The sequence below is a fragment of the Melozone crissalis genome, unplaced genomic scaffold (genome assembly GCF_028551555.1).
Source record: "Melozone crissalis strain CALT ecotype California unplaced genomic scaffold, PUWL_Pcris_2 ptg000041l_1, whole genome shotgun sequence".
Taxonomy (NCBI): Eukaryota; Metazoa; Chordata; class Aves; order Passeriformes; family Passerellidae; genus Melozone; species Melozone crissalis.
Genome location: NW_026535819.1, coordinates 7,795,450 through 7,811,154, shown reverse-complemented (window position 1 = coordinate 7,811,154; position 15,705 = coordinate 7,795,450). Strand labels below are relative to the sequence as shown.

The window sequence follows — 15,705 nt, the reverse complement described above, 5'->3', positions numbered from 1 at the left end:
CCTTTCTCTTTCTTTTCAAGGCAAAAGATCAAAATATAATTTTTTTTGAAGAACATCTATTTATTCCTCCCTCTGCTCTTTTTTCGTCATCTTTGGTCCATTCACTGTTTCTTGGCCAACAAAACTCCTTTTCATCTAAAATTAGTATTTTGTGTTGGGAAGCAATGGGAGGTCATACTATAGGTTGCTATTAATGTATCCAGCCCTACGCTATCATACAGTTCTAATCCTGTTACAGATAGTTTTTATAAACACTAGAGGAAAGATGATCCCTCTGGCTTCATTCTATAGGTACAAAGAATAACCCTATTTGATTTCTTTAGAGATCTTTTTTCCCCCTTGTTAAACTTGAAAGAACATTGCCCAAAGAGACAACTCCTCCCCTATCAGCTCTTCCCCTTGATCAGCTCTCCCTCTCCTGTCCTGGGCCCAGGGCATGGAAACTTCTGCTTCTGAAATTTCTCCCAGAAAATGCCAAAGAGCTGGACAGACTTTGGGTGCCCAGGACACACGTGTACTGACTTAGGCAAGGAAATGTGATTTGGGGCAGGACTGCACCTACAGACTGACACAGTGCTCAGCTTAACCATCCCTCTCCTGCCCAGCGCAAAACCAGGTGATCTGGGGATAATTTAAATAGTTTTAAGTCAAACTCTAAGTTCTATATTCTGGTTTGAATCCAGCAACAGCATCATGCCAGGTTAAAATCCAAGACAAGCCTCTTCACTCGTTTTGTTTTAAACTATTTCTCTCATTGAACAAGGTGTAATTCTTAAACAGAAAGTTACAATAGAAAGGTTAGAAAACAGCACAAGGCTATAGACACATCTTTCATTCAATCCTCCTTCACTGAAGCACTCACAGTTTATATCTCACAGTGCTTGACTCCAGGGCGTATTTTCAGCACACAAACTGCACCCATGGGCTCTCACCCAACCCAATGGTGATCAAACCTGGAGACCTCCATCCCCTTGCAACACCATTAATCCTGCCAGAGCTTTTCCACCCTGGCACAGCAGAAGTCAATTAGCAGTACATGTCTGTGCACAATTACAGCTCAAAGTGGCACCACCTTTCCTGTGGGAGGAGCAGGGCTACAATTTAAGTGTTAAATTACACTGCCTTGATCATTCTGACACACTCTCTCTTTGGGTTTTCTTGTCAGTCAGTCTTGATTTCTCCAGGGCTGAGCTCCTGACAAACAACAAATGTATTTATAAGGAGGTGATGGCTCAGCCAACTTCTCCTAAACTTAAGCAAGAAGGAATCTGCCCACCCTGCCTTGTGGTCAAGCTCATGCTGCCATGAGATCTCCCATGGCAGCTGTAGACAAATTGTGGAGGTGTTGGTAAGAGCACATCTCTGTCCTCAGAAGCCATCTGGGCCAGCAGTGGCTGAGACAGAAATGAGACTCCTCAAAAAAAAAACCAAAAAAATCATCTTAATGCTCTGCATCTCCCAACTCCCACGCTGCAGCCCGGGGCTCTCTAACAGTGATGCTCTCCAGATATCAGAAAAGGGTTCAGGGAAATCCAGCCTAAATCTGATCACATCACAAAGCACAGAGGAGCTGTGATAAGGTCGTTGTATGAATGCAGAATTCAATGTTTGCATCTCCATCTATGGGAGGGAGAGCAGGTTGGCTGATCAAAGATGTGCCATCCCTCCCAAAGAAGAGGGTAAATGGTGTTGGTAAAGCTCAGCAGGTGCCCACCCCTGTGGGGAGGTGGCATCTCTCAGGATTCAACATGTCCCAGCTCTGAAGCAGCTCCTGCTTGTCACAGACATCTTTTATGGAAAATCCTTTCCTTAGGATTTTTCCTCCTGAGAAGCTGGGAGGCCTCAGGAACAAAATGTAAACAATGGTTATCTGCTGCTGTGGAATGCAACAGGTGTATCTGTGATTGGTCTCATGTGGTTGTTTCTAATTAATGGCCAATCACAGTCAGCTGGCTGAGACAGAGTCCGAGCCACAAACCTTTGTTATCATTCTTTCCTATTGTATTCTTAGCTAGCCTTCTGATGAAATCCTTTCTTCTATTCTTTTAGTATAGTTTTAATGTAATATATATCATAAAATAATAAATCAGCCTTCTGAAACATGGAGTCAGATCCTCATCTCTTCCCTCAACCTGCGACCCCTGTGAACACGGTCACACCTGCTGACGCCATCCAAATGCCAACACCAATCCAACGCCAATCCAATGCCAATCCCGCTGGCTTTGCTCCACTCAATCCTGCAGAGGAGAAGCAAGAACATTTGGCTTCCCTGCCCCAGGAGCTGGGGATGCCTCTGGCAGGCACAGGGCAGGGGAGCTGGGCAGCAGCTGAGCAGGTTCACCAGCCTGTCAAAGGCACGATATAAACATGATGTACTTCAGCCTCCAGAAGCTGATTAGTTCTTCATGCAAAGAGCGTTCGTGCTGTAAAACCGTCTTGGAATCCCTTTGATCCACGCTGATACAGTTCATAAATTGATGTTAATATTTAGAGTTCATGTCTGGTAACACTGCAGCCATTTGCTCGCATTTTCTTGCCAGGGAAGCAGACAGGGGAGCAGGAGTGAGCTGTAACACAGGCACCGAGGTGACCCTGCTGATTACGAGCTGCTGGAATAAAATGCAATTTGTAAAGCTGCCCCCAAACACGGCCACCTTACATGAAACACACAGGGCCTGGAGCAGCCAGACGTGACACTGAGTCTGCAAGAAAGTGTTGCTTCTGTCAGAGCCCTGACCCAGGTCTCCTGAGAGCAAAAAACCCTGGGAGGAGAAAACAGTACAAGAAAAAAAATATTTTAAACCAATTCCTTCTGTTGATTTCAGAGGGGAATATGGATCTGGGAACAGCTGGTGAACATGGGAGACCCCAAATTCAGAATCTTTCTGAAAGCCTGAAAAGATCACAGCGTCACAGAATACTTTGAGTTGGAAGGGACCTTAAAGATCATCATGTTCCACTCCTTTCCCACAGATAGGGACATCCTCCACTGGACCAGATTGCTCAGAGCTCCACCCAGTATGACCTGAAATAGCTTTGAGACCAGATCTCTTTCTCCATCCTGGTACAAACCTGGGGAGCTTCACCTGAAAATCAGAGAGTGTGTCCAGCTTCTCCTTTCTGCCAAAGGGGATGGGGCACAGCCAGTCCCCAACCTCCCATGGCTCATCCCTGTGGAGCACACATACAGCACATCCTGAGTGCCCTGAGGGCACGAGGCAATGCTCGGTCACCTCCAAGAGCTGCAGAAGATTGAGCAGGAGATGTCTAAAACAAACAGTTTAAACCAACACATTTAATTAAAACCAAAATGAGAAGTTGTTGTGAGTCCCAACAATTGCAGTCAGCAGAGCAGTCTTCAGGGAAAATTAACACAGGCTGCTAATAACAGCATCCAATTCAGCAGCATCTTGGAGGAAACAGTGGTGGGGGAAGGTAGGAAATAATCTGCAGATGAAACAATTACTGATCAGCTGCGTGGCAAGGACAGCACGGCATCGCTCAGGCAGGCAGACACAGATGCACAGAGATTAAAAGAATAAACAAAAAGCAGCTCCCTCCACCTCTCTCTGCCATCTTGTCAGATGCTCCAACACAAAACACGGTCTTGAGTAGAAATTCCACTTCTGCTGGACTCCTGGCTTTGCAAGGGGGGATCTGGGTTTGCTCTCAGGGCAGCGTTCATCCTGGAAGAGGAATCCACACTTGCAGAATGGACAGAGCCAACACACGGGCAGCTCATCAGGGTGGGGACACTGCCCACACCAAGCTCTGATCCCACACTGGATCCCTGCCTGCCCACCCCAAGCTCTGTGCACCCCCTCTACACCCATCCCACAGCCCAGCAAGGTACAGAAGGATCACCACAACTTCCCCGGCACACACCTCAGAAGAGGAGGGCAGAAGGCTGTAAATGCCCTGAAATGTCTTTGACAAAAACCTGCTTTATGCCCTTTGCTTTATTTGCACTTATAAACCAAAGCCCTACAAGCCCCTCACTAAAGGCAGCTCCTGCTTCCCTCTGCACCACTGGAGGATCTCACCCACCTCTCCCACTAAAGTACAAACATCCACCCACACCGTATATAACCTCTCACAGGCTGTAAAAACGGGAAGCTTTAATTGATACTATATTTCATACTGTTGTGCAGCAAGGACGTACTCCAGGCTGAGCCCTCCAGAGTATCTTCCTCCACCCTGCCTTCCCTGCAAGCCGTTCCCATTGCTCCAGCTCTACTTTTTTGAATTATTACCTACAAGAAAAAAACAAAGCCAAAAAAACAACTATTGAATGTAGAGCTGAGTGGCTCCCATATTCATAAGAGGTTTTATTACTCAGATGGAGGGACTCTCTTTCCTTTCTTCCCCCCTTTGACACAGCTAAAGGGTCCTCTAAATAATGCCTTGCATTTCCATATCCTCATAAAAGCCACTACAGTTCTTCCCATAAATCTGAGGCACCTCTGAAATCAGAACAATTCCTCCTGCACAGCACGGGCAGGGGCTGCCTCGAGACACAAACCCTGGAGCAGCAGAAGGGAGGAGAGGATGCTCCAAGCACTGTGTTTGAATAGAGAGGATTTAGAGGCTCCAATTCGTTTCTGGGAAGCAGCAGGCCCCAGCCCTCCCCACCAGCTCCTGGCAGGCTCTCCTTGATCCAGCTGCTCCACGAAGTGAAGGCACAGCAGCTGTGCAAACCAGGCAATGACTGCTCAGCGGGGAGCGAGGCAGGGGCGCCCCACCAAATGAACAAAGGGAAGAAAACAAACCCAGGGAGAAATAAGGGCAATAGAGACAGGCTGGTTATTATAGAACTGCTGCTTGGAATATATCCTCCCAGCCTGGCTGCCAGTTGGCTTCTGGTGCCAGCCCTTCCCCTCCCCTTTCCCACCCTGCCACTCCAGCAGGCTCTGGAACTGCTTTCTCTAACGCCATTCTTGCTGCAGCAGGGAAAGCTGCTCTTCTCCAAAGCTGGAGACATTTGGGGAGGCTTCCCCCCTCTTTCTTTTCTTGGCTTCGGCTGCTGGCACGCCAGAACTGGCTGGCATCTATTTAAGGTTTCCTTCAAAGCCGAGTTCTCATCGTCTAGGAGAGCGATTTCTTTCAGCCTCTGCCTTTGTTTGGCTCCTCCTGCAGAGGTGCTGGTAGCAGCTCCGCTTTCAGCTTTTCCTTGGCTCCTGGTGCCTATTGAAAATCCCACATTTCAAAAGGGAAGGAGAGGGCACCACTCCCTCAAATGGGAACATCTCCTGTGAATGCACCATGGCTGCCTTCTCCCAGAGCCTGGTTTATCATCCTGTGCAGCCCCAAAGGGAACAGCTTTGGGAATTCAGACGATTTCAGCGCGCACAGACACCCGCGAGACGCGGTGCCACCGTCGGGTGCCACACCAGAAGCTGCTGCAAGACTGATCAAAGCTCCCAGACTCTGCCAGGCCAAACACGTCAGCTCTGTTGTCACCTCAGTGCCACAGGGATGCTGATGCCAACCCCCTCTAAAAACCACATTTAATCCCCCACAGGAGATCTCCAGGGAGGAGCAGGTCCTTTCTTCTCCATCAGCATTAAAATGCAGGTGCTGAGCCTAGGCAAACACATCCAGCCACACTTTTCCCGGGTTTCATTGAAATTTCCCAGCCCAGCTCAGTTCTGTGATGTCTTTAAATGCTTTGTAATATTTTGCTGCCAGTTGGGTGGCGCCTTGGGATTTGTTGTTATTCAAAAAGAAGGGACAACTTTAAGAGCTTTTTCTCTTCCCAAGCAAGAGACTGTCATCACATAAAATGCTGAGATTTCAGGGAAAGTGATAGCCACTGCAAAATGTCTTGGCTGCTTCTGTGCGAAGAATTTGACTGTTTCTCATAAAAAATATTTTAAAAGTTTTCGCAGTTTGTAATTATATTTTACAGTTTCATTACAAAGCTCATTTTAATTCTTCTCCAAACCGTTGTTACCAGTCCTCTTGCCACTTTCTCTTCAGAAAAGTCATTAAGTCGGGACTGGAGATCATCCCATTTCCCCCAGTTTCAAGGATATTAATCTGCTTTATTCGTGTTTCATTGTCATTTTCATTCGAGTGTTCCCTGCATTTGCATAATTTGCACTGCCACTCCTTTCCTGGTGACAAGCACAGGTTCAGCTTTCCACTTTCATTCTGTGGAGTCTCACTGCATTTTTTTTATTTTCTTTTTCAGGACACAATGTCTTTCCTGGGCCAGAACCACAAGCTGGGGGCATGATGCTGAGGTCCTGTGTCCATCTCTGCCTTCCTGACTGACCTTCAGCAAGCACCAGAACCAGTGTGAGCTCCCAGTCCAAGTGCTGAACTGTCCAGTGCCCATTCCTAAGGGACACAGATTAGCATTGGAGGAACCTCATACCCCAAGTGCAGGAGTTTCTGTTCTCCAGCTACTTGGAACCATCTGTGAAGATTTCAAATATTCATGTGTGGCTTGGACAATCATTAAAACCAAGGTGTAGACAAGTCTCTTGTTTCAAATCCTTAAATCACAGAATGGTTTGGCATGGAGGGGACCTTAAACATCCTCTTGTTCCAACCTCCTGTCATGGGCAGCAACACCTTCCACCAGACCAGGTTGCTCAGAGCTCCATCCAAACTGGCCTTGAACACTTCCAGGGATGTGGCATCCGCGCCTTGATGTTATCTTCATGTCTCCACTGAACTCATGTTCAGTTCCTCCAGCGTGTGAACACAAAGTAGATGCTCTCCTCCTCTTTCTTACAAGCTGTGACCCCTGGGCTATCCCATCTACCCAGAGACCACTCTTAGCAGGGCTAATCCCACTTCAAACACACTGGTGACTCCCATTCTGCAATGGGGTGATGATTTCAATCCCTCTCCACTGGTCCCTGCAGGTCTCATGCCACTGTGTGTTGTTGCAGTCATCTTTTGTGAAAAATCTTTTCTTGAGATTTTTCTCTCTTCTGAAAAGCTGAGGCCTCAGAAACAAGTTGTAAACAATAGTTATCTGCTGCTGCAGAATGCATCAGGTTTTGTCTGTGATTGGGCCATCTTGTATGTTTACAATTAATGGCCAACCACAGAGCAGATAGCTTGGACTCTCTGTCCGAGACACAGATCTTTGTTATTCATTCTTTTCTATTCTTAGCTAACCTTCTGAGGAAACCTGTCCTTCTTTTCTTTTTAGTATAGTTATAATGTAATATATATATAACAAAATAATAAATCAAGCCTTCTGAACATAGAGTCAACATTCTCATCTCTCCCTTAACCTGAAAACCCCAGTGACCACTGCACAGTGTGTCTTTAACCATCTCCCCCTCCCCAAAATAACAATCCCCCAAGTGCTGCTCTCCATTCTAAAGCTCCCAAAGCAGGGGGCTGTCCCAGAGCTGGCTGCACCAGGACACCCCAGCAGCTGGTGATGCACTGGCTGCATGCAGCACATTTCTGGCAGAGGGAAAGTGCCCCCTCTGCATGCCCCAAGCAGTGAGACGAGTGCAGGAGCTGAGGAATTGGAACCGACTGAATAATGGGTCCTGTCTGCTGGAAGAAAATGAAATTTGCCCTCATGTTACTGAAAACTTGCACTCAACGCTCACTGCACATTATAAAGAAAAGGTCAGTGAAATACAACAAATGCAAGGAGCCCAGTTGGAGAAAGCAATAAATAGTGACAGCAGCACTTGTCTAATTCATCAAAGCATCTGTGCCTTTGCTCAAACCCCAGCAATTTCCCTCCATGCTGCTGCAAGGGCTGGGATGAGCAGCTCTGCTGCTGCAGGACAAAACAGCTCTGCTGCTGCCTGTCTGTGCAGCTCCCAGGGCTCCTCAGCAATTTTGGAGGAGAACAGAAATATCCATCAGACGCAATTAGCACCAATGATAACAACGATAATATTAATTGACATGACTGAGATTTTGGCCTCGGGCTCGCAGATGTGCTTGTGCAAAGGGAGATCCCTGCAGTCAAACACAGCTGGGGCATTCCTAAAGAGAGGAATTTCCATGTCCCAAACACACCCAGAGGGGCAGCAGGAGGGTGTGGTCACAGAGAGCAAGGCACACCTTTCCCAGGCTGGGGAAGGCTGTGAGGGGATCAGAGAGAAGAATAATAAACAATTCTTATCTTCACTTGCTGCACCTGTTTTGAACATTGCAATGTGTTATGGAGATTTGTTTACCAAAGGGTGGTTTCTGAATTGGCCAATGGTGATGGTGTTTGGATGGATTGACCAATCTGGTCTGACTGTATCAGACAGTCTGTAAGGGCGATGTATTGTATATTTGGGGTGCCCTGATGAAGGAATGATGCATCTGACTCCATATTCTCAGAAGGCTAATTTATTACTTTATTATACTATATTATATTAAAGAATACTATACTAAAGAGTACAGAAAGGATACTTACAGAATGCTAAAATGATAATAATGAAAACTCGTGACTCTTTCCAGAGTCCTGACACAGCTTGGCCCTGATTGGCCAAAGAGTGAAAACAATTCCCAGCAGAATCCAATGGAACAATCACCTGTGGGTAAACAATCTCCAAACACATTCCACATGAGCACAACACAGGAGAAGCAAATGAGATAAGAATTGTTTTCCTTTTTCTCTGAGGCCTCTCAACTTCCCAGGAGAAAAACCCTGGGTGAAGAGAATTTTCAGAAAATGTGAATGCCACAGCAATGAGCTTCTTAACAAGTATAGTATAATAAAGTGGTGGATCAGCCTTCTGGAATCATGGAGTCAGTGCTAATTATTACCACAACAGGAATGCCATGCCACGACAGGAGTGTCTTACCATCAGCAATGAAGTGCTCGGGGACGTGGAGCGTCACCTTGACGGTCAGCGGGCAGGAGAGCTGCGAGCCGCACACCACGGCCAGCACGCAGGAGCTGACCGCGATCAGCGTCAGCGCCGTCTTGTTCACGGGGCTCTTCATGGAACCTGCAAGGCACACACAGCCGTGGGTGGGTGGGGGGCAAAAGGGAAAGATGCGCCCAGGGCTTTGTCAGCAGAGGCAGGGAGAATCAGCATGGGGAAGGCAGGCATGGAAAACAAGGATGGGAGCTCAGCAGGAGTCTGCACACCCCAACTCCCATGGCATGGGGTTTCATTTGGCTAGAGGAGGGAACCTCCCATAAAAACCTGCTCAAAGCCCTGTACAGACCCTCTGCCTGGGAACTTCTCCCTGGAATCACTCATCACACCTGTCATGCTCCCCTGCAGAAACCACCACCATTTCTTGTCAATACTGGCTGGCTTGGCAACCCACTGTGAAACCCTGTGGGGCAGGACCCACGGTGGTTAGGTGTCGCTATAGGACACAAAAGAACATAAGCACACACCGCTGTTCTCAAGGTGAAGAAAAAGGGAACTTTATTTTCTGACTCCAACATGTATAGTTTTCTAAGAGTGACAGTGGATTGGAGGGTGACAGTGCCACCTCTCCAACGACACTGGACAGACCAACAATCCATCAACTTTCTCCTCCTCCATAAAGGAATGCAAAACAATGAGTTATTTACATAAAGTGTGTGAGAAAGTTTGTTACAAGAATGTAAACATCAGAAGGCTTAGAAAATGTTAAAAGAAACCAGAGTGACAGTTAGGAGAGCAGTGGCTGTTCCTAGGATGGGTCAGGGACTAGGATCTACTATGTGATAAGAATGTCCTTGGTGTGCCATTGAGAGTTAGATATTTTCTTGTAGGTAGAGGCTCAGTAGGAGCACAAAGACATAGGCTTGGATTATCACTACTGCTACCTCTAGGATAGTTAGTAAGGAGAGAACTGGTAGAGTTAGGAGTGAAACTGCTGGTATTGTGGAAAACAGGGCTGTTGTGGCTGTAGAGAGGAGTTGGATGAGAAGGCTGAATCACCATCAACAGCAGCTGGGTGGGACAGGATCCCCAGGATTCATAGGGAATGTGGGGAAGTTGTGAAGCACAGGGAGACCTGGCTGCCCCAGAAGATGCAGCTGCTCTCATTGGATGCAGACTGGGAATGTCAGGTGGGAATGTCAGGCATCCAAATGAGACCCCCTCTACTGATGGAGATGACCAAGAACAGTCGCAGACTACCATCAGGTCTCCACTGCCCAAGAAAGGAGTGCTTGGAATCTGCATCTTTGGGGCACCTCTGATCCCCCTGGAGCTGGGGGCTGCCCCATTGCTGCTCTGACTGCACTGCATCCCCCACAGCCCCCTCACCTTGTGCCAGCACCCTGCTCTGCTCCAAGATAACAACAAACACCTCACAGGGTTCCTTCTCCAGGGCTGTAGATGCACCACTTGGAGAGTGTGTCCATGGCAAGCAGAGGGCACAGCCCAGCAATGAGCCCAGAGGCTGCACAGCCCATTCTGGTGTGAACTGACATCACCCAGCTGCTGGCAGAGCTGCCCACGGCCCTGCTCAGCATTCAGGTGAGGACACCTCTTGATTTTTGGAACCAGCCTCTCCCCACTTGCACCCCAGCCCTCGCCACCTCATCGGCAAAGTGAGATTTAAAAACCATCAGTTTGAAAACTGAATTGGAAATGGATCCAAGTCACCCCTTGCAAACTCTGTGATTTTTCTAAAGCTTCTGGAGGTGCTGGGGCCAGGGCAGGACCTCATGCTCAGAACAACCTCTGCCTCCCAGGCAGGGCACCAAGCCCTACCACAGCATCCCCAGGCTGGAGCCTGCAGAGGGGATGCTCCAACCTGGGTTTGTAGGACAGGAGAAGTGGCTGATCTTCTGGAAAATATCCTCATCACTGAGACCAACAGGAGCAAGTAAATTGATTATTTATGAAGCATCTTTCCTTATGCATGGATCATCTAAACAGCCATCCCACTCCTATTTCGCAGCTTTACTGCCAATCCTCTGTGCCCCTCACCTTGCAATCCTCTTTTTTCTTTTCCAATCTTTATTCATATCATCAGCATAAGTTAGCACTTCCATGGGAGGCAAATTCCTCCTCTTGCTGGGCATACTGTGCCTGCCACAACCCCTGCTTGGCTTGAAGTTATGACACGAATGCAAAACAGTAAAAAAGAGGAGGAGAAAAAAGGGGGGGAAAAAGGAAGGGAAAAAAGCCCCCATGAGAATAAGTGGACGAAATCAAATATACAATGGACCAGACAACGCTGGATTTCACCCTTATAAATCACCTTTCAATCCAGGGTCTTAGAGTGCTTTGCAAACATTAAATCATAAATCCCTTATGAGTGAGACAAGTATTATCCCCTTTTCACAAAGAGCCCAAATCCCAGGTATGATGGCAGCTTTCACCAAACTGCAGCCAGAGTGGAGCTGCCGGAATTAGGATTTCACATCCCCACTGGACCATGTGGCTTCTTCTCTCCCCATGACTCAGAGGAGAGCAGCACAGGGGCTTGGAACAGCAAAAATCCCTTTACAGTTCCATGAGTTTGAGCTTGGCTGCCCAAGGAAAGGGAAAATTGCTCCAAGTCTCCTGTAACTCCCTTCCCTCCTGCACTCTCTCATTTCCATCACTGCTAGGCACTGACCTCCACAAGTGCCTCATGTTTGGTTTTGACCAACTGAACCAAAACAAGGGGGCTTCTGCTCGAGCTGAAATTGGGTTTCCAGCTCAGCTCTTTATTGTTCACGACCAGTCAGCTGCCAGGTTTCAAGGGAGGCTGCTGGAAAAGCACTTAAAGAGAGGGACTGGGATTTTGTTTTCCGTCTCTTTCCCTGCTCTGCGGACCACTGATGCTCCAGCATTGCTGTGCTGCATTTAAACACCTATCTGGAGATAATCAGCTTCACTCCAAGCCTTTAAAACCACAAGCAAATGTATTTTCAGCAAGGCCCAGCTAACCAAACCCACCTCAGCAGGTTCTCCAGGGCTGCACCCTGGTCCAAAGGTGACACAAACTGATCCCTTCCTTCTTCAGCCCAGGGAAAGGATCCAAACCCAGCTCAGTAGCTCAGGCAGTCCCAAATAAACCCAATGCCACAAATGAGAGGTTGGCCTGGCTAAGCCTGGGCTTTCCCTCCTCTCCTTGTCATGTCCAGGCTTTCAGGGAAGTGCTTGAAGGGCAGATTTCAAACTCCAGGTGCACCAAACAATCTGGTATCAATGTCCTTTACCAAGAGGAGGAAGCTGGGTGGGGAATACAAGACCTTTATGGATGGTTAAGAGCACCAGCACCCAAGAGAATTCTGGTTTGGGTCTTGCGGGGTTCAAAAACCCCAGGTGGAAGATGGCAACCAGGCATGGCTGACATTAAACTCACCCCCCAGATCTCTCTCCCCTAATAAATGCTTCACACATTAAGATGATCTTTCTATATGTTTAATCAAAAATGCTTGTGGGGTTCAAAAAGCCCAGGAGGAAGATGGTAAAGATGAAAGATGGTAAAAAGCCCAGGATGGAAGATGATATAGAGGTGATCTCTCTATATCTTTAATCAAAGATGTTTCTGTAGTGCTCTGAGAGGTTGCAACAAAGTGAGTGGATTTCCAAGTGTTCACCCAGGCAGTTTGGGGGGAAAAACCTGGACCATGGGGATTCCCAGGGAATCTGCACCCAAGCAGTGGTCAGGGCACACCACCAGCTTGAAAAATAGGAATAAATTACTTCTATCCAGAGAGAAGCAACTTCTCCCCACAGCCCACAAAATCCAAGGAGAGAGAAGCAGAAAGGAAAAGCAAAGTGTTCCATTTCAGGGCAGAATCATACCTGACATGCTCCCTCTAATTAAGGGTGGCTTAATTACACTGGCAAACAAGAGGAGGGTCCAGCACTGTCAGGACTCTGGCCACCACCACCTTCCCCACTCAGGATTTTTTTGTCTCCCCTCAAACCCCAGTGTGAATTATCCTGGTGAGGACATGAGTCCCTGCTCAGAAACCGCTTGCAAAGCACCACATTCCCCTGAAGATTTTGCACCTGCTGCAAGATGAAGATAAATTCAAAGGCACTGGTGTAAACACTCAGCAAACAGCCCCTCCAAACGCACCGTGTCTCCTTTGAAATATCATTTCCTCGTGCATTTAATTACTCACTGCTTTGTACACTTTCCTTTGCCTGCCCAAAAAACAAGGAGGGGGGAAAAAGCCCAACAAAACTCTGGGCTCAATTCTTCTTAATATTGGCAGTACTGCCTAAATTTAGGGGGGAGAAGAAAGGAAAAAAAAAAAAAAAGAAAAGAAAAAAGAGAAAAGGTGTGTTCAGAACACGTATGGATTTATGAGCAACACAAATATCCCGTGTTCTCAGTAATATGCTGTTTCTAAATCAGGCTCATAAATACATGCTTGGGAGATTAGTCTATAAAAAAAAAATAAACTTTAATTACCCCCTCTTTATCAGCACACAGCCCGTGGTGTTAACCATATGTGGGTGTTAAACGCCAAGTGCTTTGCAATTTTCCCCACCCCCCGGGAGACAATGGGATCGCAGGGAACGCTCCGTGGCCACTCGGATATGGAAATGTATTCCCAGCTCCTGAGGAAGAGGGGCTGGGGAGAACAGTGAGTGCTGAGAGTGCTTAGCAACCCCTGCCGAGCTGCGCTGCATGCAGAGCACCCAGCTTGGGGACAGCAGCACATCTAGGGGGACAGCAGCATCCCTGGGGACAGCCAGCCCAGACCAGCTTGGGGACAGCAGCACCTCTGGGGGACAGTAGCATCTCCTGGGGACAGCAGGACCTCTGGGGGATAGCAGCACCTCTGGGACAGCCAGCCCAGCCCAGCTCAGGGACAGCAGCATCCCTGGGGGACAACAGCATCTCTGGGGGACAGCACTACCCCTAGGGACAGCAGCACACCTTGGGGACAGCCAGCCCAGCCCAGCTCGGGGACATTAGCACCCCTGGGGGACAGCAGAACCCCTGAGGACAACAGCATCCCCAGGGGACAGCAGCATCCCTGGGGACAACAGGACCTCTGGGGGACAGCAGGACCCCTGGGGGACAGCCAGCCCAGCCCAGCTTGAGGACAGCAGCACCCCTGGAGACAGCAGCATCCTTGGGAGACACCCAGCCCAGCCTGGGGACAGCAGCATCCCTGGGGACAGCCAGCCCATCCCAGCCGACACCCAGGGATGCTCCCGGCCCCCGCCGCTGCCGTGCCGGAGGAACGGGGCTCCCCTAACGCTCCATGGCTGTGTTGCAGCAGAGGCTCGTTAATAGCACAGAGCAGCGTTTCCAGGACAGCCTCACACACAGACACGTCCCCGGGTGTCCTGCGAGGGACACATCATGTCCAATCAAGGCAAACGCCAATTAAGAGGAGCTGTGGCTGTTGGCAGGAGGCTGTGGACATGGAGCAGCCCTGCACGGGAGGGAGCAGCGCTGCCTGCCTCCCTTCCTGCCCTGCAGCCTCCTCTTCCTCAGCAGGATGGTCCCTCTGGGGGATAGGATGGGAAACAGGGATGGGATGGGAAATGAGGATGGGAAATGGGGATAGGGTGGGAAATTGGGATGGGAAACGAGGATGGTGAACTGGGATGGAATGGGAAATGGGGATGGGAAGTGGGGATGGGATGAGATGGGCAATAGGGACAGGAAATGGGAATGGAATGGGAAACTGCGAAGGGAAACTGGGATGGGAAATTGGGATGGTATGGGTAATTGGGATAGGAAATGGGGATGGGAAATGGGGATGGGATGGGATGGGAAATTGGGATGAGATAGGACAGGATGGAACAGGATGGGATTGGAAATTGGGATGGGATGGGGATGGCAAATCCTCCTTCCAGTCAGACACAGCTCTGCTGCACCCTGACCCCACCAAGCCTTCACACAGTGCCCCAGAGCCCCTTCCTTCTAAAGCAGAGGGATGTGGATGCAACGAGCCCCCCAGGCATGGGGTGAGACACAGGCAGGTGTTCCATCACACACCATCTACACCACACCTGGTCCCAGCCCCTTCCTAAGGCATCTTCATCACTGCAGTCCTGGACAAATCCCAGTGAAGGTGCCCACAGCTCCAGCCCAGCTCTGGCTCACAGCCTGGGCACTGGGCAGTCTCCAGCCTCTTCCCAGAGCCAGCAGGCTGTGGATCAGCCCTCAAGTGGCAGCTCTGCTTGCCCTGTGTTGGGGGAGAGCCCTGAGGAGCCCCTCCAAGGACACAGAGGGTGCACAGAGGAGGGGAATGAGGAAAGGAGGAGGAGAGGCAGCACGCTGTGCAGCAGAAGGGTGAGATCAGAGTAGCTTCTGGATTTATAGAGGATTAGATCTTGCTGAGCACATGCTGAATCAGATTAATACTATTAACATTTATGAATTATCCTCTAGCAATTAGCTGAGACGTCCTCCAGCACAGCACAGGGAGAAAAGGCAGCCCTGGGCTGTGGGTCAGGAGGAGGAAGGTGCCAAGGGGTGGCTTGGGCACTGTAGGGAGGGTGGGCTTGGGCAGCTGGACCCCACAGCAAGGTCAAGGGCTCATTGACCGAGCTCCTGTGCATCCCAGTGAGCTCCTGTGCTCCTCCAGCAGCCTGAGCCTCGGCTCTTGAGGCGCTCCTGGAGTTATACAGCCTTATGTACTGAATAAATGCATTTGATTCCTCATTATACAGCTGTCGGTGGTGCTCCCCCTTTGCTCTAGGGGCATTGTGCTGCAGCTGGCAGGGAGAACTCACCAGCAAACTCCAACCCAGAGGAGGAAGGGGGCAAAGGCAAAGCCTTGAAGGCTGGGCAAGGAATGAGCAGCTGAGGAGAGAGGGGAAATACAGATGAGCAAAGTGGCACAGGCTGAGATGCTGCTCC

General features: G+C 49.1%; 1 protein-coding gene across 1 annotated transcript in view; it reads right to left on the bottom strand.

The window, feature by feature from the left end:
- The window catches only part of ASTN2 (astrotactin 2), a 357,490-nt gene that overhangs the window by 219,516 nt on the left and 122,269 nt on the right, over positions 1-15,705 (bottom strand). Inside the window, exon 6 of the mRNA XM_054283890.1 lies at positions 8,784-8,930. Within this exon, the coding sequence (XP_054139865.1) occupies positions 8,784-8,930 (147 nt within the window). The remainder of the gene's footprint in view (positions 1-8,783; positions 8,931-15,705) is intronic.